The sequence below is a fragment of the Penicillium paradoxum genome (genome assembly GCF_028828445.1).
Source record: "Penicillium paradoxum strain IBT 22861 chromosome Unknown utg000006l_segment0_segment0, whole genome shotgun sequence".
Taxonomy (NCBI): domain Eukaryota; kingdom Fungi; phylum Ascomycota; class Eurotiomycetes; order Eurotiales; family Aspergillaceae; genus Penicillium; species Penicillium paradoxum.
The window spans coordinates 348160-374723 of NW_026643184.1; the positions used below are offsets into that span (position 1 = coordinate 348160).

At 49.0% G+C, this 26564-nt stretch overlaps 8 protein-coding genes across 8 annotated transcripts; 4 read left to right on the plus strand and 4 right to left on the minus strand.

The window, feature by feature from the left end:
* Nucleotides 1-176: 176 nt before the first annotated feature.
* On the plus strand, nt 177-4907 carry N7457_006636 (putative GTPase activating protein (Tsc2); the record flags this gene model as incomplete). The annotated part of the gene is made up of 1 exon (XM_057177680.1): nt 177-4907. The coding sequence occupies one exon, from the start codon at nt 177-179 to the stop codon at nt 4905-4907; it is 4731 nt and encodes a 1576-aa protein (XP_057029424.1).
* Nucleotides 4908-5973: 1066 nt separating this feature from the next.
* On the minus strand, nt 5974-6241 carry N7457_006637 (uncharacterized protein; the record flags this gene model as incomplete). Its single annotated transcript, XM_057177681.1, has 2 exons — nt 5974-6129; nt 6182-6241. 2 exons carry the CDS (start codon nt 6239-6241, stop codon nt 5974-5976), a joined length of 216 nt encoding a protein of 71 aa, XP_057029425.1.
* A 1580-nt stretch (nt 6242-7821) lies between these two features.
* On the plus strand, nt 7822-8753 carry N7457_006638 (uncharacterized protein; the record flags this gene model as incomplete). The annotated part of the gene is made up of 2 exons (XM_057177682.1): nt 7822-7853; nt 7895-8753. 2 exons carry the CDS (start codon nt 7822-7824, stop codon nt 8751-8753), a joined length of 891 nt encoding a protein of 296 aa, XP_057029426.1.
* Nucleotides 8754-10800: 2047 nt separating this feature from the next.
* Nucleotides 10801-12690, minus strand: N7457_006639 (uncharacterized protein; the record flags this gene model as incomplete). The annotated part of the gene is made up of 1 exon (XM_057177683.1): nt 10801-12690. The coding sequence occupies one exon, from the start codon at nt 12688-12690 to the stop codon at nt 10801-10803; it is 1890 nt and encodes a 629-aa protein (XP_057029427.1).
* Nucleotides 12691-13980: 1290 nt separating this feature from the next.
* N7457_006640 (uncharacterized protein) lies at nt 13981-15659 on the plus strand (the record flags this gene model as incomplete). Its single annotated transcript, XM_057177684.1, has 4 exons — nt 13981-14370; nt 14449-14918; nt 15267-15575; nt 15644-15659. 4 exons carry the CDS (start codon nt 13981-13983, stop codon nt 15657-15659), a joined length of 1185 nt encoding a protein of 394 aa, XP_057029428.1.
* Nucleotides 15660-18178: 2519 nt separating this feature from the next.
* On the plus strand, nt 18179-19792 carry mfsA (glucose-inactivated glycerol proton symporter STL1; the record flags this gene model as incomplete). The annotated part of the gene is made up of 1 exon (XM_057177685.1): nt 18179-19792. One exon carries the CDS (start codon nt 18179-18181, stop codon nt 19790-19792), a length of 1614 nt encoding a protein of 537 aa, XP_057029429.1.
* Nucleotides 19793-21074: 1282 nt separating this feature from the next.
* On the minus strand, nt 21075-24392 carry N7457_006642 (mannose-ethanolamine phosphotransferase GPI13; the record flags this gene model as incomplete). The annotated part of the gene is made up of 2 exons (XM_057177686.1): nt 21075-24072; nt 24172-24392. The coding sequence occupies 2 exons, from the start codon at nt 24390-24392 to the stop codon at nt 21075-21077; spliced, it is 3219 nt and encodes a 1072-aa protein (XP_057029430.1).
* Nucleotides 24393-25552: 1160 nt separating this feature from the next.
* N7457_006643 (uncharacterized protein) lies at nt 25553-26089 on the minus strand (the record flags this gene model as incomplete). The annotated part of the gene is made up of 1 exon (XM_057177687.1): nt 25553-26089. One exon carries the CDS (start codon nt 26087-26089, stop codon nt 25553-25555), a length of 537 nt encoding a protein of 178 aa, XP_057029431.1.
* Between the last annotated feature and the right edge of the window lie 475 nt (nt 26090-26564).

Consider the following 26564-nt stretch of genomic DNA (forward strand, 5'->3'; position numbering starts at 1 on the left):
TGTGGCCATAACCACTTATTTATTAACTCCAAGAGGTAAACATCTCTTCTGCGCCCCTCGACTTGGTCTATCACTACATATGGATGATCGATGATGCAATACCTATACTAACTTCGCTGCCAAATAGTTTGAACGCCGCATCTTTTTGACTCAACTTACTTTCTGCCGTCAGGCGGATGTCTTCTGATGATGTGCCACCATTCTCCCAGCATAAACCCTCATCAACAAGCTTTGCAGATGTCTTCAAAACTCTAGGCGTCGGTCGACCAAAATCGCATTCTCCAATCTCCCTACAAGAAAGCAGCAGCGATTCGCTGTCGCATACAGATAGTCGTGGAACAAATCGCTTTGTATACGGACTCGAATCAATGCATCGTGGCAGTGTCGTGCCGAGTTCCTCGGACACTCCAAGTGCCCCGGATTTCGAGACATCCCTCCACAACTTATCGCAAAGGCTAAATTTGACTCAGGCGATCGAGGAAGCAGAGCTTCTATCAAAGACCCTCTCATGGTTCAACTCCGAGCAGTCTCTGGTGCTGTGGGAGGCGGCTGAGTATCTCTTGCATCATGAAAGTTCCCTGGATGCCCAAAAAAGTGGTGCTAGGCTATTAGAAGCAATCGCAGCCCGCCAAGATCTATCCCCATCAGCTAGACGTGTGGTATTTCAATCAATCGCTTCTCCAACTGAACCAGATGCGATTGCAGCACGCGTGCAGTCCTTGATCTCCCTCTCGGACCATGGTAGGAAATTGGATTTCGCGGGCTCGTCGCTTCTTCATATAATTTCTTCATGGATTGTTCCTTTCTATGAAACAATCGCCTCTGCACGGTCGAAGACGAAGAAAGGAAAGACTATCAAACCACAGGGGCCCAGCCATGATGAAGCGGTGTTAGGAGATCTATTCCAATTCGCAGTCGACCTGATCACCCTGCAGCGAAAGCAGCCAACGCAAGACGAAATCGAATTGCTCCTCACAGAAACTTTCAGCACCTGCAGAAGAACTAGTGTCGCAGCTGACATCAAAAACTCCTTAGCTGTGTTCGACGCTGTCATCATGTATGCTGATGTGCCTGACCCCAGCTTCCTCCCTCTGTTGGAAGTTCTTTGCAGCATTCATGCATCAGTAAAATCTCTTTCTGGGCCTACATCTCGAGCAGTACGCAGTCTGGCTAAATCGCGAAGACAGGCGGAAATGGTAAACTGCCTCCATGGCTTTTTGAGAGAGTCGCGCGCCGTTGAACACAGCCAAAACCTAAATGTTCTTCGTGGAACACTTTACGTGTTCTCCGATTTCATTCGTGCATATGGTCAGGAAGGCATGCCGCAACTTCCCTTTGACCAACTTTTGGAATCATTGCAGGTCATCGCTCGAAAAGACGAAAGCAGGGTGGATGCGGATCTGTTGGACCTATGTCTAAATATCCTAGAAGGCGACTATCTTCATACCGCATTACAACAGGATTGGGCGGCGTTCGCCAATCTTCTCATAACTTGCTCTCGGAGGCTTGTGGACGAATCAGCCCCATCCCCTACTTCCTTGAGCAGTTCTCAGCTCAAGCCTACTCATGACGAAATCAAATCATATATTCTGACAAACCTGATTCGTATCGCATCCGTGCTTGAATCGCAATGGGAACAACTCAATCGAGAGCAAAAGCAACATGCAGTCCGGTTCTTGATGAAGATTTACCAGCACATCGAGCCTTCGCAAGCTGAACTTATCATTCACTTGATGAGAGAAGACAGACTCTGCCACCCTTCTGAAACTCCGGATTGGGCTCAGCATTGCCGCGAGCTCCTCGAGTGTTTCGTTCAGGCTCGGAAACAGAGCTCGGACATCCGCATCCTGGCATTGGATACATTGAAAGAAGCTCTTTCCGGGCACGAAGCCTTTCTCTTCTCCCAGGAGCATGGCTTTCTCGGACTTCTTCTCAAAGATTTCTCGGCAGAACACGATCTGCTTTTCTTGGAGTCACTCGTCTCTTTATTGACTGAGCCAGCGATACAATGCAGTGATGATGACACTTTCAAGTTGCTGATCAGCACTATTGGAGCACCGATGCAGACGGACCTGAATAGAGACGAACCACGCGAAAATCCCCCAAGCCATGGATCTCAACGTCGCACATCGACCACAAGTGTCTTGGAGTTGAGCCTGACAAATGTCTGCGCTGTGGGCCTTGTGAAGATGATGCTTCGTGCTTTGAACTTCTCTTCGAGTAAAGCTGTGATGGCCTTTGAAGCACTTTTGAATATTGCTCAATCTCCAAGCAGGCCAACAGACTCTCGACTGACAGTCTTGAAACTACTTTTCCGACTTCGGTGTGACTCGGCCGGATCAGTCATAGTTATCTCAACATCGGAGAGTGACTTCTTGATGAACGTGCTTGGCCGTAATCTCGATGGTGGCTCTAAGCTACAGGCTCTCGGCGAGAGTACAGCCCGTGAAATTCCTCTGCGGGATAACTCGCCAGTCTCACCAACTGGCAAACTTCCAATGAGAGAATCGGCATCGACACAAATGTCGAAGTCGGCGCCAGGACGTGGCTCTATATCTGCCCGTGGATCAAAGCTGACAGCTCCAGTGTGGACATATGCTCTACCACAAGTGCTTCCCGAGCAACCACCAGGAGAGTCTAGTCCGGTCGTGTTTGCTTATGGTCATTCTGAGGAACCTGTTGATGCTGAATCAACCGCCACAGATACAAGACCCACGGGGCTTTTGAAGGTCAAGATGTGGCTTGAAGTTGTGATCACACTGCTCCAGCGAGAAGCCGACTGGGATGTTTACAGTTATATCCTAACTCATCTCGGACCACAGCTTGGAAATAAAGACTTCTTCAGAGACGCCATCCCTCAGATCAAGCTTCTCCGCAGCATTCTGTGTGATCAAGTAAAGAATGGAACTTTCCATGAGCCTCCGGAGACAACGGGGTTGAAAAAGAGCGATGTGGCTGCCTGCATTTTTGACGCACTATGCATGCTTGTCAGCTATCATGAGCACTTTGCGAAAAGTGAAGAGGATGACCTTGTCCGCGCTTTCATGCAGGGTATCATCGGGTCATGGGGTGGCACATCCCGTGGGTGCATTCAAGCATTGTCACTCTGCTGTTATGAAATCCCAATGTCGGTCACGAAATCACTGAACAGCATTCTTGATAGGATGTCAAAGGTGATCACCATGTCAAACATTGCTGTGCACATTCTGGAATTTTTAGCCCTACTTGCACGATTACCCGATGTCTATGTCAACTTGAGAGAAGAGGAGATCCGTACCGTATTCGGTATCTGCATCCGATTTTTACAAACTTCTCGAGAGCAGCGCTACAAAGCCTCTGAATCTGCTGCACGTGCTTCTCAGTCTCCTCAACCACCCCAGTCTAGGCTCAGCGCTGGAACAAAAGAAATCGCTTCTCATGCGGCTGAGGCTCTTGAGGGTTCCCAAGATGGCATGTCCAGGTACATTTCCAACCTTACATACCATGTCATGGTTTTCTGGTTCTTGTCTTTGAAGCTCCAGGATCGATCCAAGCACGTGAATTGGATCACCAGCAGGCTCATCTATCATGATGAACATGGCAAAGAGGTGGTAGAAGAACAAAGCCAAGTCTTCATTGATTTGATGCAGCGAGTTGCTTATTCAGATCTTGGAGAAACCATTCCTTTCAAGACATTTCCTCCTTCCCCGGAGGATGGTCCAGTCATAAAAAAGTCTTGGATTGTCGGCATGAGTATCGTGACCGTGGAGAGTGCCGGGTTATCTGGACTATCTCAAATTACGAAGCGCCAAGCATCGGGGACCACATATTCCGTTTACCAGCAGAGGACAGCCCCAGTGCTGCCGCATCAAGCTCCCCCAACTCCAGACGCTCATTTACACTCCGACTCCATGCGTACAGCAGTCCTTCCAAGTCACATTATGCTACAGTTGACGGCTACTGCTTTCCCCACGCCCACGGTCATGCAGCCCATCCCCGTTCCCGAAGACGACATCACTCGACGCGCGATCAGCAATTTTGATCGTACGGACATTGTCGATGGTCACCGGATTGGAATTGTCTATGTCGATAATGGTCAAACAAAGGAAGCAGACATATTAGCCAACACCGGTGGCTCTGCGGATTACGAAAACCTGCTATCGGGGCTCGGAACCAAAGTGTCACTTCGGAATCCCCAATTCAACCCGCAGGGACTGTATGCTGACACCGACGGAGAGAACACTTACGCTTGGCGGGATCGCGTGACTGAAATTGTGTATCATGTTGCAACAATGATGCCTACGGACTTTGACCGTGACCCGGCCTGCATCAACAAGAAACGAAACATTGGCAACAACCATGTGACTATCGTGTTCAATCGATCCAACTTGCCGTTTGATTTCGATACAATCCCATCCGAGTTCAACTCTGTTAACATTGTCATCACCCCGTCATCTCGGATCGCCTACGATGGCAATGGCAATGTCTGCGGCGAGACAGACCCGCGAAAGCTCTACTACAGTGTGCAGGTTTTGAGCAAAGCTGGATTCCCAGACGTTTCACCCGCGGCGACACCAAAGATCATCTCCGGCAAGAATCTGGCGGCCTTTGTTCGCATTCTGGCTCTCAATGCGTCTGTATTCTCGCTTGTCTGGAATAACAAGGGTGGTGAGCACACCTCATCATGGCGCACTCGTCTACGAGAAATCAAGAAGGTTCGCGAGCGGGCTCTCACGGCCCAGACCCGCGGCCCCGAGCCCGCTGAAGGGGCATATCCAGGTCTCCGGCGGAATACCAAGGCCAACATCTTCTCGGAGGAATTGCCCTCTCGTGCACCTCAAGTCCAGACCGATTTCGCTGCCGAATGGAATGCAGCAGCTGACACGAATATTCTCCAGAACCTGGATTTCTCCCGGTGGGCCCGCTGATCTGGCCATCATGCCGAGATTCCTGGTTGTTTATGATAATCGTGATGAAGCTTCTGTCTTCTCCGTTCATTTCTTTGCCATTCCCATCCTCCCCTCTATCTCTTAACCTCGCCGTCTCTCTTATTTTCCCATCACCCCTTCTTCCAAAAAAGAAACGATTGAATTTTTCCTCTCAATGACCCATAACTGCCCGAAACGACTTCATGTACATCATCTGCTTTTTTTTTTCTCGTGTTGCAAGACAATTGTTGCATTTGTGAATACCCCCTTTCCCCGCCCCAAAAGTTATTCTGTGTTTCTCGATGTTGTCTTGCCTGCCAGCGACTGTCGCGATTAAGAATCGGGTTACGTAGTGGAATCAATTAGTGTTTTATACCGGATTTCCCATAATATTTCCAGCTTCTCCGCAGCCCTTGGGTATCGTGATACCTGTCTGCCCTGCGTCTAAATAAGCACAAGATATAACCATATAGAACCATGCTACTGGCTGGTGCCAGCATGTTCGCGCAAAGAAAGGAAAGTGGAGAAGCTTAAGGCTTAGTGTGTTTTCGCCCCCTGGATGATCTCAGATCAAGCACTTCAAGAACGATTACCGGCGTTGCTACATACTGTATGTATTGACGTTTGTTTTAACCCAAAATAATCCATTTCTCTTACCCTGTGTTTATCATCTACCTATCTCACTCGGTACCCAGGTGGCCTAGTACAGTGGCCATCTCGATACCAAATGCTCCGAACCGCTAGGGTCTGGAAGCACCGTGATGAAATCCACGAGGTCCACAGATGACGCGCAGATCGTCGGTTCTTCTCCTGACGATCACAGTATCACACAAACCTGTTCTGGGGTTGTTAATCGAATACTACCGAGGTACGGTGTAGGGGATGGGACTGTACAAGGTACGGAGTATACAGAATTCGAGCATGTCTACAAAGCATACTTGCAACGGTTTCCATTCAACATTTATTACTTGATATATTCATCCTAGCGGCGAAGTATGAAGGAAAGTAGCTCCGCATCCGTAATCAACCCAGTTGATCTTGTCCACTTGGAGGGTACTCGATGCGTTTATTTGCACTTGCCAATGTTGGCCTTGGCGGGTTGCTGCAGAGTAGGGTTAGCCATCTTGTGATATATCCATGGGATCTGAGGTCTTACAATGCAGACTTTGCTCTCGCAGTTGCCCATGCTTCCATCCTTCTTGCACTTCTCTCCGGAGGGGATCTGGGGTTGAATTAGAGAATAGGTTGGATGAGATATCGTGAGATGTTCATACAGTCTTGGCGGCCATGGCAAGACCAGCGAAGGCGAGGACAGTGAAGATATCGAAACGCATTGTAGAGAGGGTGTTCGGTTCAACGAGGATTGTTTGAGAGGAGAGAGTTGGTTGATGCGATGTATCAAGGCGAGGGCATTGGGCTATACTTATACCTGTTTCCAGGAGACTATCTACGCCCAAGATCTTCTGTCCCTTTGCTTTGTTGGGTATAGAACATGCTCATCCGAATATTTATAGACAGCTGTATGGAATATTCTATGGGTCTGAGAAAACCGGATGTCGATCGAACAGGATTGGACACGGGAATGGCTTTTCGTTCCAGGGGATGTCCAGCGTACAAAGTTCAGAGTACGGGCTCTCAAGGAGTTATGACGTTGGTTCTCTACCCCATAGATAGACGATGGGGCCACTTTTCTTCCTAGGAATGATGTTGTTGTGTCAGCTATATGATATCCGACGTGTACACTTCGTCAACAGTCCACATCTGACGTAGTTTTTAACTTGCACGTATCATGTCTCTATAAATTCCAAATCCCCAGCTCCGGTGTTTTTCAGAGCAAGTCGAAGTCTGTTCGGATGCAATTTCTAAAAATGGATACACATAGGGCTATATACGCAGAGCGGACACAGAATGAGGAGGCCGGGCCTGATAAGCTGGTTGATGCTCTGCCGTATGAAACTCTGGTAAATTTGGAAATCAAATAACTTTGCATTTAGTAGAAGATAGTTCATTGTGTCATAATGCTGGATGTAAAAACATGAGATGACACCTATCTACGAGGCTTAAGGGTTACAAGCAGTCCCGTGATATAATGCAAGTCTGAAGTCTTCTCGTTTTTATCCAACGATTGTATGGCCTTCATCATACAATTCTAATGGTAAATAGGCTTAAATGTAACGAAGATCAATGTATATTACTTATTAATTTGAAAACAATTGCGAGCAAGATAGGGGCTATAATGATCCTCAAGCTAGAAGGGTTATGCGAAAGTCTTAAATTGCGGATACAAGCCTATATGTATTATATCTAGATCTAGGAGCAACAATCTCACAGTAAACTTAAAGAGAACAAAGAATCAAATTTTGACTATCTCACGTATCTACCTTCTCATCTTCTATACACTCACCTATCATCTGATATATTGTGATCCCATCGAATCATCCCGGAAGTCCTTTCTATTTTCCTTCATATCGAACTTTACCTTGATCCTCGGAGATATCTTAGAGTTCTTCATCTTCATTTATGAAATTGCGAAATGCTTGTGCCACCGCCGCGTCATCCTCCGTTCCATCTTCTAGTGGTGGATCTCCTGGAGCGGGATTAGCTAGAGGGCGATATTCTGGAGCATAATATTCCGGAGCATAAAATTCCGGGGCGGCATATTCTGGAGCCAAATATCCCGGACCGGGAAAGTATAGAGCGGGATTTTCTGGAGCGGAATCACCTGCAGCAGGATCATCTGGAGCGGGATGACCTAGAAAGGGATCCATTAGGGAGGGATAACGTAGACCGGGATGACTAGAAGCAGTACGCATCTTCTTTAGGACTGGGGCATCTCCCCCGTACTCTTCTTCTCTTAGTCGCTTGCCTGAGGCTGGTAGTGCAGGTGCTTGTGGCTCGTTTCCTGCTGTGAAATATGGCGGTGGAGGGGATGGTACTGGCGCATGTGTAGGTATAGGTGGAAGCCCTGGTACTGGTCCTGGTTCCAGCGCTGGTGCAGGTGTAGGTGCTGGTACGGGCCCTGGTGCAGGTCCAGGCGCAGGCCCTAGTACTAGTTTTAGTCTTGGTGCAGGTGCAGGTGCAGGTGGAGGCGGAGGTCCTAGCTTTAGTTTTAGTCTTGGTGTTGGTGCTGGTGCTGGTGCTGGTGCTGGTGCTGGTGCTGGTGCTGGTGCAGGTGCAGGTCCTAGTTTTAGTTTTAGTCTTGGTACTGGTGCTGGTGCAGGTGCAGGCGCAGGCCCGGGTCCGGGTCCTGGTCCTGGTACTGGTACTGGTACTGGTACTGGTGCTGGAGCTGGTGCTGGTGCTGGAGCTGGTGCTGGAGCTGGTGCTGGTGCTGGAGCTGTTGCTGGAGCTGGTGCTGGAGCTGGTGCTGGAGCTGGTGCTGGAGCTGGTGCTGGTGCTGGAGCTGTTGCTGGAGCTGGTGCTGGAGCTGGTGCTGGAGCTGGAGCTGGTGCTGGAGCTGGTACTGGAGCTGGTGCTGGTCCTGGTGCAGGCAAAGGCGCAGGTCCTAGTCCGGGTGCAGGTGCTGGTACTGGTACTGGCGCAGGCGCAGGTGCTTGTGGCTTGTTTCCTGCTGTGAGATATGGCGGTGGAGGGAATGGTACTGGGGCATATGTAGGTATAGGTGGAAATCCTGGTACTGGTCCTAGTACTGGTGCAGGTGCAGGTGCAGGCGCAGGCCCTATTCCTAGTCCTGGTACTGGTCCTAGTCCTGGTACTGGTCCTAGTATTGGTGCAGGTGCAGGTGCTAGTGCTGGTGATTTGGCGGCCGCGTCTTTAGCTCGCCTTCCTGGCTTTGGTCCCCGTTGTCTCTTGGGTGCTGCTAGTCCCCAGTTAGTAGGCTCATAATTAATATAAAAGTTGTAAAGTGCCCATAAAGCCTCACGAGCCACAGCCGGGTCCAAATTTCGAACTTCTGCCGGTAGCTGTACTGTTGGGTCGATGAATCCTTCTCTGAGCTCCGTTCTTACGGCGGTCGATCTGATCATATACTCGGAATTATTTCCCTGCGCGATCCAGGCAACCATCTGTTGATTGTGAACCCTGTGCAAGTGGTTCAAAATTATATTTTGGGTTGCGACAATATTTGCCGGTTGGGGAGCGTCCGAGCCACCATTCGGCCAGAGACTAAGTGCACGCCAAAGTGGAGCCCTATGGCGTATACCCATACCTCTGCGGAAATTAGTGTTCATTTTGAGACCTAGAGCAGACGATTAATAATGCTAGATTGTTGGATGGTTGGATGGTTGGATGGTTGGATGGGTGGATTGGTGGATTGGTGGATTGGTGGATTGGATTGGTGGATTGGATTGTTGGGTCTGGAGAGCTGGGAGGCTGGCAACTATTAAATACTCTCAAGACTCTTTGTGATCGATTGCAAGACACCGAAGGACACACCGAACGACATGGCTTTGAAACCTAGCAGCTATAATGTATGGTTTCTATTCGAGGCCAAATGAAAGAGATAAAAAAGACTTTAAATAAGGGCCATTATGGGAACCCATTTACAATTTGAAACAAAGCAATACATTGAAAATAATCTGCTTTATATAGACAACAAAGCTCTTTTATCTTCTAAAAGGGAGATTGACAATAGGCATTGGTCCCAAGAGGGATAGAATTTCATTTCAAGTTACAATTCTGCCCACCTGGGCAGACACATCAAGTTAGTTTGCTAGATTGGAAAGTATCTAGGCTGGCGAGATATGTTGTTCTCTAACGTGGCTAGACTGTCGCATTTAGCAGACTGAGGAGTCTATTAAGATTGTATCCTCGGCAATGCCTAAAGGACCTTACCTAAATACTTGTTCGACTAGGCAGGTAGTCTGGGCTCACAGTATATAAGATTACTCACTACAAGCGCATATGAAGCACCGATTTAGAAGCAAACTCGATCTGGTCGTATATGCGGTATATGATGAGCTTGCCTTTTGCTAGTGTAGTGTTGGCGCGGTTCTTCTAAGATCTTAAATGGCATCATTCAGCCTACTTAGAGGGTTGTATTTATCCTTCAGATATAAAACGATCTATTATATCTACATAATGGCTCTAGGAAGGTCACTGTTCACGCCGCTGGGTTCATAGATACATATAGATAGTTCTTATCTTTCGATATGATATATAGTCCAATATCTTATACATTTTAACTGGTGCCAGAGACATCGACAAAGGCCTCTTTGAGTTAGTCTTAATTTCCGATCCGTCTGAAGAAATCATCATGATCGATCCCCTACGAGCCCACTCACCTCTTCTCTTCAAGGTGAAGAACAAAAATTGACTTGGTGAGAGCAATCGTCATATCCAATGTTCGATTAAAACAAAGAAATGTGTCAAAATTACCTGCATAACAAAGTCTCCTTGAATCTGGAGTCCCTAATCTTCTTTATAATAGACACGATTTTGCGGGGATTACTCCTGATGCCTCTGAGCTTGATACATAAGTATCTACGCAGGCGTGTATAATGCGAACGATAGAGTGGTATCTCCAATGGCATATAAATAGGGTAGAAGGCACCTAGTATCTAGCCGAGGGGAATAAGAATTAACACTTCGACTGGGATTTCACGTAGACACTAGGTGTTCATTATTATGCTTGGTATATATGTAAATATCGAGATCAGAAGGTAACAGTTAAAGGAAAAACCGTATCTATGTACCTATATAAGGTTTAGGCGAACACCTTCGGCCTTTCTTTTTCTTACCCTCTCCTCGGTTACTACATTCGCATTCCAAAGTAGAAGCTCTATGACTTTCTAATTCTTAGAGCAGTACTTTAAGTATAGCACGGACCCAAAACCCATAACATTTGAAGATGACTTCTGTTTGCCTTCAACACAGAAATAATTTGCTCACGCAAGTATTTCCGGTCATATCGCTTGATCTATAGTTCCTGATTCTAAGGGGGTACAAGCTCGCTTTTACAGGCCGAACAATGATGGTGGGCGCATATGGGGCATTGTTTCTCTGCAAGCTTTGGGTTTGCGAGGGAATTGCATTGACAACAGCACCACCACACATTCTGAATGGAATCTCCTCCGTGTGGCAGTCCAAGGGTGTTTCGTTCCGGTGATGTCTGGCCATTCTCAGCAGAAGCAGCTTCCGTGGCGGTCTGCTCCTTCTTCCCTATTTCCCACGCCTTCTGCATAGCCTCGTCTAGAGTCTCCTGGGTGTGCTTCGCTTGCTTCTTCTCTTCCCTCGTTCTTTCCTCAGTTTCTTTGTTGATGATAGCATCAATCTCTTCCTCTGTATAACCAATGCTGCGGAGACGTACGCGGAACTCCGTTGCCTTCCGCATCGCTTCTTCTGTCATTCTCTGCTTCATTCGCTCTTGCTCTTGCTTCCACTCCTCAACAGCAGCAGCCCTCATAGCCATTTCCTTCCTCCTTTTCTCCTCGGCCTCCCTTGCCTTCCGCATATCTTCATCCCGAATCTCCTGGATAAGCTTCTCTCGCTCCTCCTCTTCCTCTTGAATTCGGGCAAGTTCTTTCCACTTCTCCTCTCGCATGAACTTCGCTCTCTGGCTCTCTTCATCATGCTTGCGTGTGGTGTCCTCCAGTCTCTCCTCCCGAGGATTATGCCCAGCTCTTTTTTCCTCTTCTTCAGCAGCAGCTCTTTTATCTGCAAGCTTCTTGCGTTGATACCGCTCCTCGGCGTTACGCTGCTCTTCCTCAGACTGATCCTTACGCTCAAAATGCTGCAATTTGTGCAGTCCCGCAGCAATCTTCTCTTCATCAAGCTCCGCCTCCTCCCTATTTCCCCACGAGATACGTGAATCAGGTCGATCCTCGACAAATTCTTTCCGCCCACGTTCAAACTGCTCGCGAGCCGGGTCAATTTCCTTTTGCAATCTCCCCATACCCAATTGGATATCGCTGCCCTCCGGCATATCATGGCCTATAACCTGTTCATTATCACGGCTAAAGGGAGAATTCTCGCGTGAGACACGTGGCTCGCGCGAATTGGGACGTGGCCTTTTTCCGCTGGTGATGTTGAGGCGAACGCCGCCGCCGGGACCAATTCCAATACTCTCCCCCTCGACTGCCTCTGAAGTAAATCCAATGCTCAATCCATTCAATTTAAGCGTCATGTTGTCCTCTTCGGCATCGGAATTGGAAAAACGACGTTGAATGATGCTCGGTTGCGGCGAGTTAGATCGTGGTGATGACAAGCCCGAATTAGCGCGATGTGAGCGCCCGCTCGTCTGTGAGGCCCCATGAACAGCTTGATTGCTGTCTGGGCTCCCGGAAGTCTTCTTGCTTTGTTCATTGGCCATGTCTCTGTGTTTGTGTAAATCTGGTTGATTCGAGCCCTCGCTAGATGAAGAATAATCCTCCCTGTATCTTTCTTCTTCGGAGTCCTGTGAGGTCTTGCTAGAATACCTTCTTAGAGGGGTGTCTTCCTCTAATAGCTCTATGGAGCCATCAGAATAAGTATCATCAGAGTCAAAATCAGCAGCGGCAGAATTCCGACTATCACTCTCATCGCGAGACTCAGATTCCGCTAATCTTGGGAGAGCAAAGCTTGCAACGCGTCGTAGATGCCATGCAATGTGAGTGGGAGACGCACTTCCAATGCAGCAAAATGGACAGATTCTCCCCGTAGCTTTGGCTGGCGCTTTGCTCAATGTATCATTGTATGCTCGAATGTATGTTGTTCTTTCATCTGCATTGGAATGGCTTGCCACCTCATGTTCAATCCAGTCATGTAGACTGTCATACTGCTGATCCGCATTTTGACAGTGCTCAAATGTACAGACATATGGGCTTAAGTCCCGGTAGATGTGCATCCTAGAGTTCCTGTTAGGCCATGCCATTTATATATATGCGTCCTACTTACTCCCAGTTCTTTCTTTGGTGTGTTTTTGATGACAGGAGAGTGAAACAATAAGGGCACTCAAATTCCTTGGCCCCAGGATTTATGGTAGGCGGTTCTGGAATAATTACCTGATGATCCATACCTGTGCCAGTCGATATCATTGATGACGATGTATATATTGTCGAAGCACTTTCCCTGAAGTCGACATCTTTGACATTGAGGCAGGTAGCAGTGGAAGGTTGTGAGGCTGTAGCATGCCCTTCGCCAAGCTCCCGGTTTGACTCGGCAATATATTGATCTCTGCGATGTCTGTTATATCCAAAGCGTTGCCGGCGATGGGTATTGGCCTTTGCCAAGCGCTTGACCAAATAGTGATTTGTCCAGTTCTCCGAGGCTGGCGGTCGATATGAGCGAAGAAGATCTGAGATGCGAGCCAAATCCAAGATTCTGAACTGTTCAATGATATCTATCCCCGTTTCTGGATCTTTCTCTGTATATTCAATGGCTCTTGAAGGCTCGATTCTCATAGCTGGGTCTCGAATTCTGCGGGCAATTCGAAACAATCTATCAATAGTGGAGCTAATGATATTGAGAAGAACTTCAGAAAAAGGCTCCGTTAGATATGAAGATAAATCCTCGGAATCTTCACTCGATGAGCCATCCTCGTCAGCCCAAGGAGGGGTTTCTGATGCATTGCTGGCTCTTATGTTCGTTTCTCCTTCTATCGCGTCCGGAACTTGAATAGTGTCAGATGGGTGACAATTCTGGTCCAGCAAAATCAGAATGCGTACATTTGGAGAGATTCTGGACGAGATAGTGCAACACCCCTAGTGTGTATTCACATAAATCATCTGCATCACGCAAGCGGTAGTCAAGAGAGCTGTGTCCGCGATGACATAGACCGAGACTATGGCCAAACATGCGAAAGCGATAATGTTCATTCATGACCGATATCTTCGTTGATTCGGTAGAATATGCGAGGTTCTCGAGAAGAGCAAACTGGTTGTAGATGTTTTTGCCCACATCGGCCAGACGCTCGTTGGGTCTTGCCATTTCCGAAACAGGGAAATACAGCTCGTATCACGAACAACAATTGTCGAGTCAATCCAGTGTCTGCTTCAAGTGCGAGGGGTAGATTTGAGGTTAGTCGGCAAGTCACGTTCGCCTAAGGCGGGGGTCGGGGTACTTCGTAAACAATACACAACAGCCGACTTCAGATGTTATCTCCCATGTCCTATCTCCTCACTCCTCAACTCTCGCTATGAGCGGCTTGGAGGTTGTAGGTGTTGTTCTGGGCGCTATTCCTTTGATTATCTCGGCCATCGAGAAGTACAAGACCACCAGTAAGCGACTGAAGTACGCCCGTCACAAGGAAGCGCTGGTGAATGACTTGATCCAGCGCCTACAAGAGCAGCACTACTTCGTCAAGAGAGACCTCACATTAACCCTGCGACTCATTCATTGTAATGACGGCGAGATCGAAGACCTGCTCAGCAATCCAAGTTCTCGATTGTTCCTCGACACGGAGCTCGCGCTTGAAGTTCAGCATTGTCTCAAAGAGGGATTCACTCCTTATATTGCAGCTCTATCCCGTTGCGAGTACATATTAATGAAATTGGCCCAGGAGATCAATGGCTTGGCTTCAAACCAGGTATGTGCCATTGGATGGGTCTGTGGTTTGGGATCCCTTCGCGAATACTAATACAGAATATTTATCTTTCTCGCTTAGTCCGCTCTTTCCTCGCTTCTTCAGGCAAATCCCCCAAAAGATGGGACGTACGAATTCACCAGAAGGATCAAGTTCGCTCTTGCCAGGGAAGATATGGAGCGTCAAATTGCGGGGCTTGATAACGCAACGACGAATCTTCAAAGAATTCGGGACTATCAGAGGGGGCAGTCGGAGATATCTCCACCTTCGATTTCCAGGGCAGTTACAAAAATAACATCCTATTTCGAGGGGGTTGCCGAGCATGCGCGTCGTCTTTACTCTGCAATCGCCATGGGATACGTCGGCCATTGCCATTCTGAACACGAAGCACAACTGTTTCTTCAACCTAGAACAGAGTTAATGGATAATCCCAGAGCTTTGAAAAAGGCTCCACTTGTGTTTACAGTGGCTTTTGGGTCAGCTATGCCGGGTAGTTGTCACAAAGCCGAGGTTGAAATTATGCAAGATGAACCCACGTACTGTGAGGACAGGTAAGAACACTCGTCATTTTTGAGTTCGGTTTTATGAGGCCTTTTTGATTCGAAAGTTTACCGACTTCTTTTCAGCCATGAATGTGACAATACCCAATCAAGAGGTGGGAGAGCGACCGTCGCCTTTGAGCTTCTAGAGGTCCCTCAGATGTCGCCCCCAAGGCTCAATATGATCTCAGATCTATGCCAACAGCTCTCCAATTTGAGGCTCTTGGAATTATATCTTTCCAGCGGGGGCCATTTATGCCACGACCCTAACTGTACTTCTCCAAGAAACGATCCTACTCGATATCCGAACCCAGATTTCTCGAACCTGACTTCACTTGAACAACTGCTCCAACCCAAAAGACTACCTCTGAAGCAACGAATGTCTCTAGCCTTGAGTGCTGTGTCATCCGTTTTGCAACTGAACTTCACCCCATGGCTTTCCATTCCGCTGACCAGCGGAGCGGTTTACCTTATTTCCGAAGACCCTCGGACCGTCCGTCCTTTCATCAAACAGAAATTCATTGCCCAGACCAGTATGGAGCAACAATATAACGTCAGGCGAACGATGCTGGAGCTGGGAATACTTCTGCTAGAACTCTGGCACGAACAAACATTGGCCTCGTTTGCTGCCGAGGCTCAAATGCCTATATATAACAGCCTGGGATCTCGGTATGACGTTGCATGTCAGTGGGTGACCACGAGTGAAGACGATATAATGCGCTTCTACTATGATGCAGTGAAGAGATGCGTTGAATGTAACTTTTCTACGAGTCCAACGGCTCCTGCAGGCTTTGATTGGAAAGATCCAGTTTTTCGGAAGTCGGTGTGTGGATATGTTTTGCAACCTCTATGGGAGCAATTCCCAGCTTAGCATATCTATTGTTATATAGTCCGAATTGGGTCATTAATATACCCCATATCTATCATATATCGATACATATAGACTCGTCAAATCGTGTTCTCTGACGGTTGCTAACCCAAGCAGGCCACTATTAAACCGGAGAATTACCAAACTTCCCTAGTATCTCATCCCCCTTTCATACTGTTGAGAATTGCCCCTGCTTCTCCTCCTTCTGGGCTATCGACGCTACGCCTATTTCGGCAGGAATCCCCAAATCTCGCTGGGCGCCGGTGCCAAGCCTGCACCTGACATGCAGTTTGATACTATATTCTCCGTACACCTCATCAAGCCCAGCTAAGCGCCAGCGAGATGATATTTCAATCTGAACTACATTTGCGGTGTGCTACCTAGCGCATAGCGCACCATGTTGCAAATGTTGCAAATGGAACTACTGCAATCGAGTCCCCAAGTCTATAAGGGAGGAGTTGGGGCAAATCAGACTGGCATCAGGAAGCATAAATCACAGCTGATATCTAGCTGTCAAAGAGATCTTTAGGTATAATTGCAGAATGAACCTCACATCTTTTTCGCTATAACTTCCATACTGTAGCCGAATATCAAATAAAACCGTTCACTTCTTATATGCTATTAACATACCTATACCAGTGCCTGCAACCGTTGCTTTACCCTGGAGTACAATTCACGTCGGTCATATATATATCGTAGGAGTCGCCCCCACCGGCTAAAATGTTTTATTTATCCGATGATCACGTTGGAAATAGCCGCAAGTAAAGAGCAAGGAATCCATGAACTTTCACATGCTGCTATCAACACTGATATTCCAACGCCCCTACGCCACCTCGCTCATCAACATCTAATCAGTTGTCAAAGCCACTGCGTTAGATCCCAGCTTAAGCCTATCCAGTTCTGGCAGGTTTGACGCCAATCTTAGTCATCTTAACAACCCGGGGCCCCGTGGCCCCCGGGTCACCTTGGAAGCATGAGATGCAGAGTAGTGATCGGCCCACCATTCCCGGTATGAGTACGGAGTACATGGCGCTCAGGGATGTCATGCGTCCAATATCCGACCGTTTATAGCGGCTCGCGACAAAAACAATCCCTCTTCGCCTTCGCCCGAACCATGGGGAAACCCTTCAGATAGCCGAACGTGGGGGCCCTCCCGGATATCTTGCCTCTTTGAAAGACGGTTGTATTTTTCCGTGTCGAACGCGTCAGTCGCCCCCAATCTGCCCAGGCCGAAACCTTCCCAAAGTACCACATCAATCCCCAACGTTGCAATCCGAAAGTGACGCACCGGGTAGGAAGACGGTACCGACGGGGCATTGGGGCCAAGCTGAGGCCAAGCGACGCCTCTGACGGGCGCGATGAAAACTGTGCAGACGGGGGCGGCCTTGGCAGCGCGGGAAAAACGTGCACTCGAGCTCCCGAAAAATAAGCCATGAGCCATCCGCTTCACCTTCCAGGAAAATTGTCGGACGCTTGGAGAAATCGCGCTTCTCCACATTCAATCTCCAGTTGCGTTTTACCTAACTTTTGAAACATCGTTCCACTCGAAGTTAATCCCAGCCTATATCATCCAACCCGTTGTACGGAGTGAGAAATCTCTCTCCATGGAGGTAGGATCTACGTGGCGTGCGGCTGTATTTAAACACGCGTCACCGCCAGATGGGGCCAATGAACATCGTTGGTAATACGCCCAATATCAAAACCAACACCTTTGACCACTCTCGCATGCAGCCCAATTTCCCACAACATGGTCATAACTGGCAAACCTTCCTCTCTCAGCATCAGGGTTCCATAAATTTGATTTTGGTGGCTTAAACTAAGCCCGCTCGTGCCTGCTTGGCCAAGGACCATACCCACATTGGCACGTCCACATGCTTTTCTTGGCCACCTCTTCTTTGCCATTTCGCCGATGCAAGCTAAGACTATGGGGCCAACGCCCCATATCTCTGGGGAAGGTCATGCCGCGATCTCATCCAGTCTCACCGTTGAGGCTGTTTTGTCTTGGTGTGCTGAGCGATTGCAGAGCCATGCAGGCTCGCGTGGGCCAATGTATACTCCGCATGCATACGCCAAGCGCCCTGAGAGCCCATGGGGAAGATGTCCCCATGCTTCACCCGCATTAGCCATGGTTCCCAAATGCCAAGTCCGCCCAGATCTGCCAAGGTCACTATTACCAAGTAGGAACGCAGGATTTCTTATTCGGCCCTGTTACGCCCCAAACGGCCGAATAAGAAACTCCCATCGGGGGTAGGCTAATATATGCGCTTTACGTCATTGTTGGGAGGGGGCCCAGGGGCTGTATTTGGATAAATAGATGCAGATTACTCCATTCTGGAATTGATTTCCCACTTCTCTTTCCTAGCCGTGGTGCTTCCCTAATTCTCTTTGTCTTCATACCGTCAATATGTGGACAACGACGAGTGGCGTGACGGGACGGACCCTGCAGGTGTCTATCACCTGCACGGCCGTCATGGGTTTCGCCCTCTTCGGTTACAATCAGGGTATGATGTCTGGCCTCATCGGCGGAGACGAGTTCACAAAAACATTCGGCACCCTCGCCTTGGCCAAAGATGCCCCAGAGTCGGAAGTCCGACATATCAACGTCCTCCGCGGTGCTGTTACAGCCTGCTACGAAATTGGCTGCTTCTTTGGCGCGCTCTTCTCCATGTTTTATGGCGAGAGGCTCGGTCGTACACGACTGATCTTCGCCGGTGCCCTAATCCTGGTTATCGGTGCCGTGATTTCGGCCGCTTCCGTTGGCCCAAGCTGGGGTCTTGGTCAATTTGTCGTCGGTCGTGTTATTTCGGGCATAGGAAATGGTATGAACACTGCCACGATTCCTGTCTGGCAATCCGAATGCTCCAGCGCTCATAACCGTGGATTCCTCGTGTGCTTCGAGGGTGCGGTTATCGCTGTTGGTACTTTTGTCGCATACTGGGTGGTCTTCGGTCTTTCTTATGTCCCCGAAGAGGTTCAATGGCGATTCCCCGTGGCGCTGCAGGTCTTATTCGCTCTGCTCGTTGCCGCCGGTGTTCTCATGCTTCCGGACTCCCCGCGCTGGTTTGTGATGAGAGGCTATGATGATGAGGCCTTGCAAGTCCTTGCTAAGTTGAAGAACGCTGCACCCGACTCCGACGTTGTCCTCACCGACTTCAACTTCCTCAAAGCCGATGTAGAGGCCGCCAAACTCTCCCAGGCAAACTGGAAGACGATCTTCCGGGGCGGCAAGACCCAGGAATTCCAACGTGCCCTTATTGGTTGCTCCGGTCAATTCTTCCAGCAATTCACCGGCTGCAACGCCGCTATCTATTACTCGACCCTGCTTTTCGAAGATAACCTCGGCCTCGAGCACCGCCTAGCTCTAATTATGGGTGGTGTCTTCGCTACCGTCTACGCCATCGCCACCATCCCATCCTTCTTCATGATTGAAAGAGTCGGTCGTCGCAAGTTATACATCATTGGATTCCTCGGCCAAGGACTCAGTTTCCTCATCACATTCGCCTGTCTCATCAAACCCACCGAAGAGAACTCCAAGGGTGCCATCGTCGGCATCTTCCTCTTCATCGTCTTCTTCGCCTTCACCCTCCTCCCTCTCCCCTGGATCTACCCCCCGGAAATCAACCCCGCCAGCACCCGCACAGCCGGCGCCGCCGCCTCAACCTGCACAAACTGGATCTGCAACTTCGCCGTCGTCATGTTCACCCCAATCTTCGCATCCACAAGTCCCTGGGGCGTATACCTCTTCTTCGCAATCTTCAACATGCTCGGCGTCCCCCTTGCATGGTTCTTCTACGTCGAGACTGCAGGTCGTGAACTGGAAGAAATCGATATCATCTACGCCAAGGCCCACATCGAAGGAAAATGGGCCTACAAGGTTGCGAATGAAATGCCGAAACTCACTTTCGAGCAGATTACACAGCAATCCAGGGAGCTTGGGTTGAGTGCTGATGGTCCTTCGACGCCTGAGAAGACGGAGTTGGGTTTTAGTAGTGATACTACTGGTCAGGAGGTTCGTTGAAACCGGCAATTTGGTTTCAATCTTAATTGAGAATGGGTGGTTGGAGAAGCTGTTCTTACTATGGTGAGAAATGTAGAGTTTTGTTGAGAGAAGATTTGTTATAGAGAGATATATAGTGTAATTCATGCTTTCTATATGAACATTATTTTTTTTTTATTTCTATATTCGTAGTACATGTCGCAAGTGTTGACAGTGTCTCGCGTCAGACTGGCTTGAGCAATAATCGTGCCTGTGGTTGCGCCCCAGCACTTTATAATTCCCCAGCACTTTGTAACTCCCCAGCACTTTATAATTTTTGAGACCAGGTATCTTTTGTATGCTATGACCATACAAAAGGTACATAATATAATGTTTCCAAACACCATATTAAGCTAAAGAAATTTTAGATCTATTTATATGATAATACACGACTTAATTTGACTTGGGCTCTGAATAAGAAATATTCTACATCAGAAGGGAAGTTCAACTTTGAGTCTCTTACAGCTTTGTACGGAGTACGGAGTACACATAGTCTATACCTAATTATAGAGTGTTTTAAACTTCGCCTTACACGCCTTAATTATTTAAGAATTAACCTTTCATATAAATTAATTTAAACTCACTTTCATAATCTATAATTGATATTTTTAGTTGCTAGTTCGTTGAGAAAATGGATGTTATGGCTTTCGAGATATTTTGTACCTTTTATATAGGTCTAACATACAATAGATACTTGATCTCGAAAATTATAAAGTGCTGGGGAATTATAAAGTGCTGGGAATTATACAGTGCTGGGGGATGAAAAGCAATGCGCACCAAGTAAGTCATCAATGAGATAAATAACGAGCTCTGTTCATGTGAATACTTAACCCTACATCAGGGTAGTAGAACTCTAATCGATCTTTCGATTCTAGTGGACTACAGATCTCTACAAGTGGTCTATATTAATGTGGTTAAGGCTTGTTTATTTGGTAGATGGATAGACCATCAGGATTATAAAGAGTCTAGCTACCGACACATATAGTCGAACCAAAAAGAGAAGAGAAAGGAGGAGAAAGGATGTGATACAGACAGGCGCATGTACAGGTGTCAGCACAATGCGATGCAAAAAATAGGGTGATGGGGAGGAATGGGTTGGGGTTTGAATGTGTACAAAGTGGTAGCAAGGAGAATGGAAGGAATTATGATGGATGAGGGAAGATCTGCGGATGTAAATGCACATCTCTAAGCGTGCCGGTTAGATCATCCGGTGTCTCGAGGTGAATAGATGATTATTTTAGATGTTGTTTCCTTGGAAACGAGCTCACCATCCGAAGACCTCACCGACACTGAGAGTACTCCAGCGCACACCACCGACAGCAAACACCATCAGAACAACGTCGACGACCAGTAGTACCACTGAGCCCATCATGAAACGAGGGTTGAAGATACGGTAGAGCATCAGATGGCGGCGGAGATGGCCAGCCCACATAGTCGTGGCGAGGTTGATAGTCGCCAGGTAGAGGATATGTGTTCCAACAGCCTGGACCACATCTGAGAGGATACGGGTGGCAGGGTTCTTGTTCGGGTTCGAAGCAGGGACACGGTCGTGGGTCTGCAGAGGCCGTTTCCAGAGGACGGTGAGGGGGACGGCGATGGCGGCCAGAATCTGGGCGCCGAAAGTATTGAGGATGATGAAAATCGGGCTCCAGGGATATTGGATACTTGAGAGGGGGATGAAGACTGTTTCCCACTGGATGCTGGAGAGGGTGGCCTGATGGCCAGTCTTGAAGTAATAGAAGGAACCCAAGACGCCGAGCATAACAGGGCCGATACAGGAGTTTGACATTGTCAGGCTGTTTGTGTCGAGAATTTCAAGCAGGGAGAGGATCTGCCAAAGGAGGAGCGCGATAGTGCCTTGGCCCATTGGCTTCTGCATGAGAATAATGGCGAGGGCGAAGTTGATGACCAGGAAGCAGAAGCGGGTTCCGTAGACGTTGCCGAAGCCGAGAATAGTGACTGTTGTTCTAGGACCTTGTTGCTGGCCAGCGATGATGGGGGCTGGCGGGCTGTTGGGGTCTTCGGTAGGTTTGCTCACGCTGATGCTGACGCAAGGCTTGGAGTAGATATATGCTGCAGTGCCTGCGACGAACGCGAGAGCAAGAACAAGCTGCGCTAAGAAGACGCGGACCGTCTTGAGTGTTTCCTTACTGACAGGTAGCCACTCGCCATCATCGGCGCTCTCAAGCACCCAGAATACGGAAGAGATAAAGAGACCGAAGCGGAAAGCAATCCCGATCCATAGCGATGAAGCGCCTTCGTAAGACTTGGAGCCAACGTAGAAGGAACGCACGACGCTGGGCAGGAACACCGTGACCAGGAAAGGAATGGCAAGCTGCCAGGGAGCGGAGATGGAAGAAGCCGCAGAAGAGTAGTACGTAGAGCGGCAGAAGGGCATCTGTTCCTCCCGGCAGAGACGAGAGAAAGACGCGACTCGGCCAAGAATCACAAAGAGAACAGAGTGATACACGCCCAAGATGCGGTCCGTAGTCTGCTTCTGTCTCATGGACGAGACACCCGCGCACACACCAAATGTAGTAAGGAAGAACAGAAGAATCTCATCTTCCCAAATGGTGTACGAGTTTGAGGCAAATCCAATAGACTGGGAAACGGTGAAGAAAAAGGCAAGCCAGCCCCACATACCATTTGGAAGAGGCAGAGTAAGGCCTGCAGGCTTCTTCACGATTGCCGGCATGGCTCCGATGATGCTTCCAGCAGCAGCCAAAAGTACAGCCCCATCGAAGACACCTGTCTCAGTCAAACCGGTCAAGCCCAGTGCAGAGCCGGCCACAAAACCAATGGCAGCTCCGGTGCCCGCAAATTGAAGCAGACGAGATGTGAGCTGAGTCCGATCCGTCTTCAAGCCTCGGGCATAGATGATCAACACGACAATACCAGCAAAAAGGATCACAACACCTTGAATCATGCTGGACACATCAAAGCGAGCCCATAATCCACGGCAGACATCAAGAGTGTGACGCTGATACTTGCGGTAGAGCTCATTACTGGCATGAGCAGCGGTCGACTTAGAAGAGAAGGCCTTAGAAGCAGCCTTCCACTCCTCATCTGCAGCGGCCCAAAGTAGAGCCGACTGTTCGTCATCACCATCGCCTCGAGCAAGCGCATATTGATGCTGATATCTCTTAACCTGCGCCGCAGTCAGACGGTTGACGGTGGCCAAGTTTGCCCAGTTGTTGCCACGTGGGCCAGAGAAAGCCTCTTCAATAGGGGAGCCGAGGTTATTGAATGGAATGGGCATTCCAAGGAGTAGAGACAGCGTTGGCACAAGGTCGATCTGAGGCACGAATCTTTCGCGCGCGAACTGAGGCGGGAGGAGTGTATCTTTGCTTGTGCGTCCGAAGATGCCACGCTTGGAGTACATCCACAATGCAGCCTCAACCTCGTCGTCTGACTCACCGCCGTGATCACCCTTGACGTCCATCCCGTGGTCGCCCATGACGACCAGGAGGGTCTTATCATCGAGAGCGGCAATGATATCGCGAATGATGCGGTCCATTTCTTGAAGTTTAGATGCCATCGCAGCATGGTTAGGACCATAACGATGGCCCGCATGGTCTACGCCGAGATAGTGGCCGAAGATGACATCCCATTTCTTGCTGTTCTCCGGTCGGAGGAGCGGGAAGAGATGCTCCGTGACCCCATTGTCGACGGTGTGCAGGTCCCAGACGTTGAATGAATCATATGCATGAGTAAGATTGGCATCGAAGTAACCTGGGAACAGCGCCTGCCATGTATCATCGCCGAGGTGAACCAGGTTCTTCCCGGCGCTGTGCAGCTGTGCGACAAGGTTATCCTCGTCGATCGCGGTTCCGGCGAAGTTCGAGCCTGCGTCGAGGAAGGTAGGCAGGGTTCCAGTGGTTAGACCTTTCAGGCGATTCAGAGTAGTTGTCGGGGGATCGGCAATGAATGGTAGAAGAAAAGCGTTGGCGGGGTTTTGAACGGCGGTTTCGTAGAGGACCGGGATGTTGTTGTGGAAGAGGTGGACTGTGTCGCTCTCTCCCTTCGAGGCAAATGGCACAGTAAAGTCATAACGGAGGGCGTCAATGATTATAACAACGGCCTTATCAAAGGTTTTTTCGTGCCAGCAACCCTTCTGCTGTTTACTTCCCAGGGCGGTAGTGTGCGATAGGGCCAAAGTGTCCTCAAAAGGCAATATGTCGCATGATGATTTGTTCTCGAGAACCATGCGCGTGAGAAGAAATCCTTTTGTAAATAAATATATACCTGCGACATGCAATAAGCTGCCATAGATCGCTTGTCAGCTGAAAATTCCCCACTAACGTGTTAAATCTGACGGGTCTTAAACCGCAAAGTCCTGCTGGGCTTGAGCAACCACTCACAATATCCATGTCAAAACACCCATCACCCCGAGATGCTTGGTCTTGAACTCATCTTCAAGCTCCAGCGCCTTTTTCGCATCCAACACACCAGTTTGCTTCTGTTTGGACTGTCCGCCAGATGACTGAGCGGAGCTGCGAGGGGTAGTAGCTGGAAGACTGCTCTGGGGCCCATTGGGGTTCGGAGTAATCCCCACAGCCCCTGTCGATGATGTGGCTACCATTTTGCGGGGGTATCGTGTGGTCTCGTGGCCGAGTCGGAGGACAGCTGGCGCGACAGGTCGCAAATCTGTCTACTGCAAACCGAATGGGTCCTGGAGGCTCCGTGAACAATCGATACGGTGGCGTGATTTTCAGGGGCAGGGAAGCCGGCAGCAAGCGCTGTTGAGCCGATTGAGCCGGTTCAAACGAGGCCCATCGACGTCAGGAGAGAAAAAGTATAGGCGCTGCGGAGGGCGGCGGAGGCTGCGGAGGTTGCGGGGGGTCTGTACCCCTTTCTGTGCTCTGTCGAACGGCTTCCCTATGAATCACGAGGCTATAGCATGCACATTGTTGGAGCAGCCGGTGTATACAAAGCCCAATCAGGGGTAAGCTGTTAAATGGAAAAAAAAATAGATGCGAATTTCTCTGACGTCGCGGAACTTACGGATTGGGGAACTCGGCTTCGGCGTTTCTCATTGGCCGGCCACAGGTACACACCTACGCCCAATCTACTCCGTTCGGAGCGCTACACACAGCAATTTAAGGGGCACAGCAGATATTCGTGAAGAAACATAAATGGTAGATTTGCCTTTGAATGGCGAAACATAGGAGGACTAAGTACATACATTATCCAGCTGCCGAGTACCAGGAAGAAAGGCACATGAGAAGGGAAGTAAAATAAAAAGGGGCCCCTATAAAACATAAAATAGGACCCCGATAAAGGGGTGTGAAGAAGAGAAGGTCAAAAGCAGGAATAACATCACATGTACATCGGGCCCTAGGAACGTGGCAGGGCCGAAAGAGACATGAGAAACCAGGCTTAAGGAAATCAAACGCCAGAAAACGAATACAGAAAAATCGGCAGGCCCTCGCTATGAACGATCTAGCTTCGAGAATCAATCGGAGATATCTGAGCAGTGCGGAGATACCAATGAGCCTGTATAGGAACTAGGTTTTCCGATTGTGTGCTTCGATGAGTCCAGAATGAAGACTGAAGCGCGTATGTGCAAGCCATGGAGGCCAAATCAGGGGGAAGAAGGGTATGTATGTAAGAGGTAGAATAGCAAGAGATATTCGCCAGGGTGCTCGTCATGTTTTGAGAAATCGTCGAAAGTTCGAGATTGGGCCGCTATGCAGACGGGATGCGCGTTTAATCAACTGGGTGAGTTGGTGAGCACCGCCTTTAATAGTATGTCTTGAGCTCCTCCTTCTCCTTCAGCCCACCCATCCGCTCAATGTCCAAGGACTGGAAGCGACCGGTGTCGGTGGTTTGGTAAGGAGGAAGCTCCTCGTGACAAGGTTCGAGGCCGACGCTGCCGGCGTCGCTAATTCGAACAATGACCATGCGGCCAGAGGTACGTTTTCCACTCGCATCTTCTTCCTCGGGGAATGTGATGCGGATCTCAGGCACGGGACTAGGTGGAGGGCTATCGGAGTGCTCCATAAGACCGCGTTTCTCGTCATAGACAAGCACGGAGTCCTTTTTATTGGTGGATATGGTAAGGCGACGTCTGTTGGACGGGGATTCTCCATTATAAACTGGGAGCAAGGTTTCTTTCTGGGTCTGACGCTTGCGGCGGAGGACCAGCAGACCACCGACCAGGGCGAGGGCTACCAGAACAAGAACCAGGAGGGATATCAACAGGTCAATCATTGCATTGGACAGGCCTTCGTTGTCATTGTCATCGCGAGCAACAAGGCGGGGAAGTAGATTATTCATCTCGGCAGTTGGCGGTTGGCGGTTGTCGATAGTTGGGTATTCGATACCGAGGTTGGCGATTGTAGGTCGGAATGCACCCGGTGTTTATGTGATCGGCGATTTTAGATTCCAGAGAGTGTCGCGGATTCGATCCGGATAAGTAAGTAGCGAGAGTATATTGTCGTTCAAATCTCACGGGCGGGGTTGTGAAGAAAAGGGCGTCAAAATGTCGAAAATGAGAGTGATCGGTCGGAGGTTAAAGAAAGAATGGACAGCAAGGTAGGCCGCTAAAAGAGTGAAGCTGGCACCTGCGGGAAAGAATGGAGGGGACAGAGGGTTTGGAGAATGAAGGGAAACAGAAAGGAGACGAAGGGAGGAAGAGGAGAAGGACTGCAAGCCTAGAACGCTTGCTATTGTTAGTGTTGAGCTAACCCATTCCAAGCTTAGCGTTGTTCCTTGGGGGTTGCCCGGGGCCTCTTGGCCATGACTCTGGGCC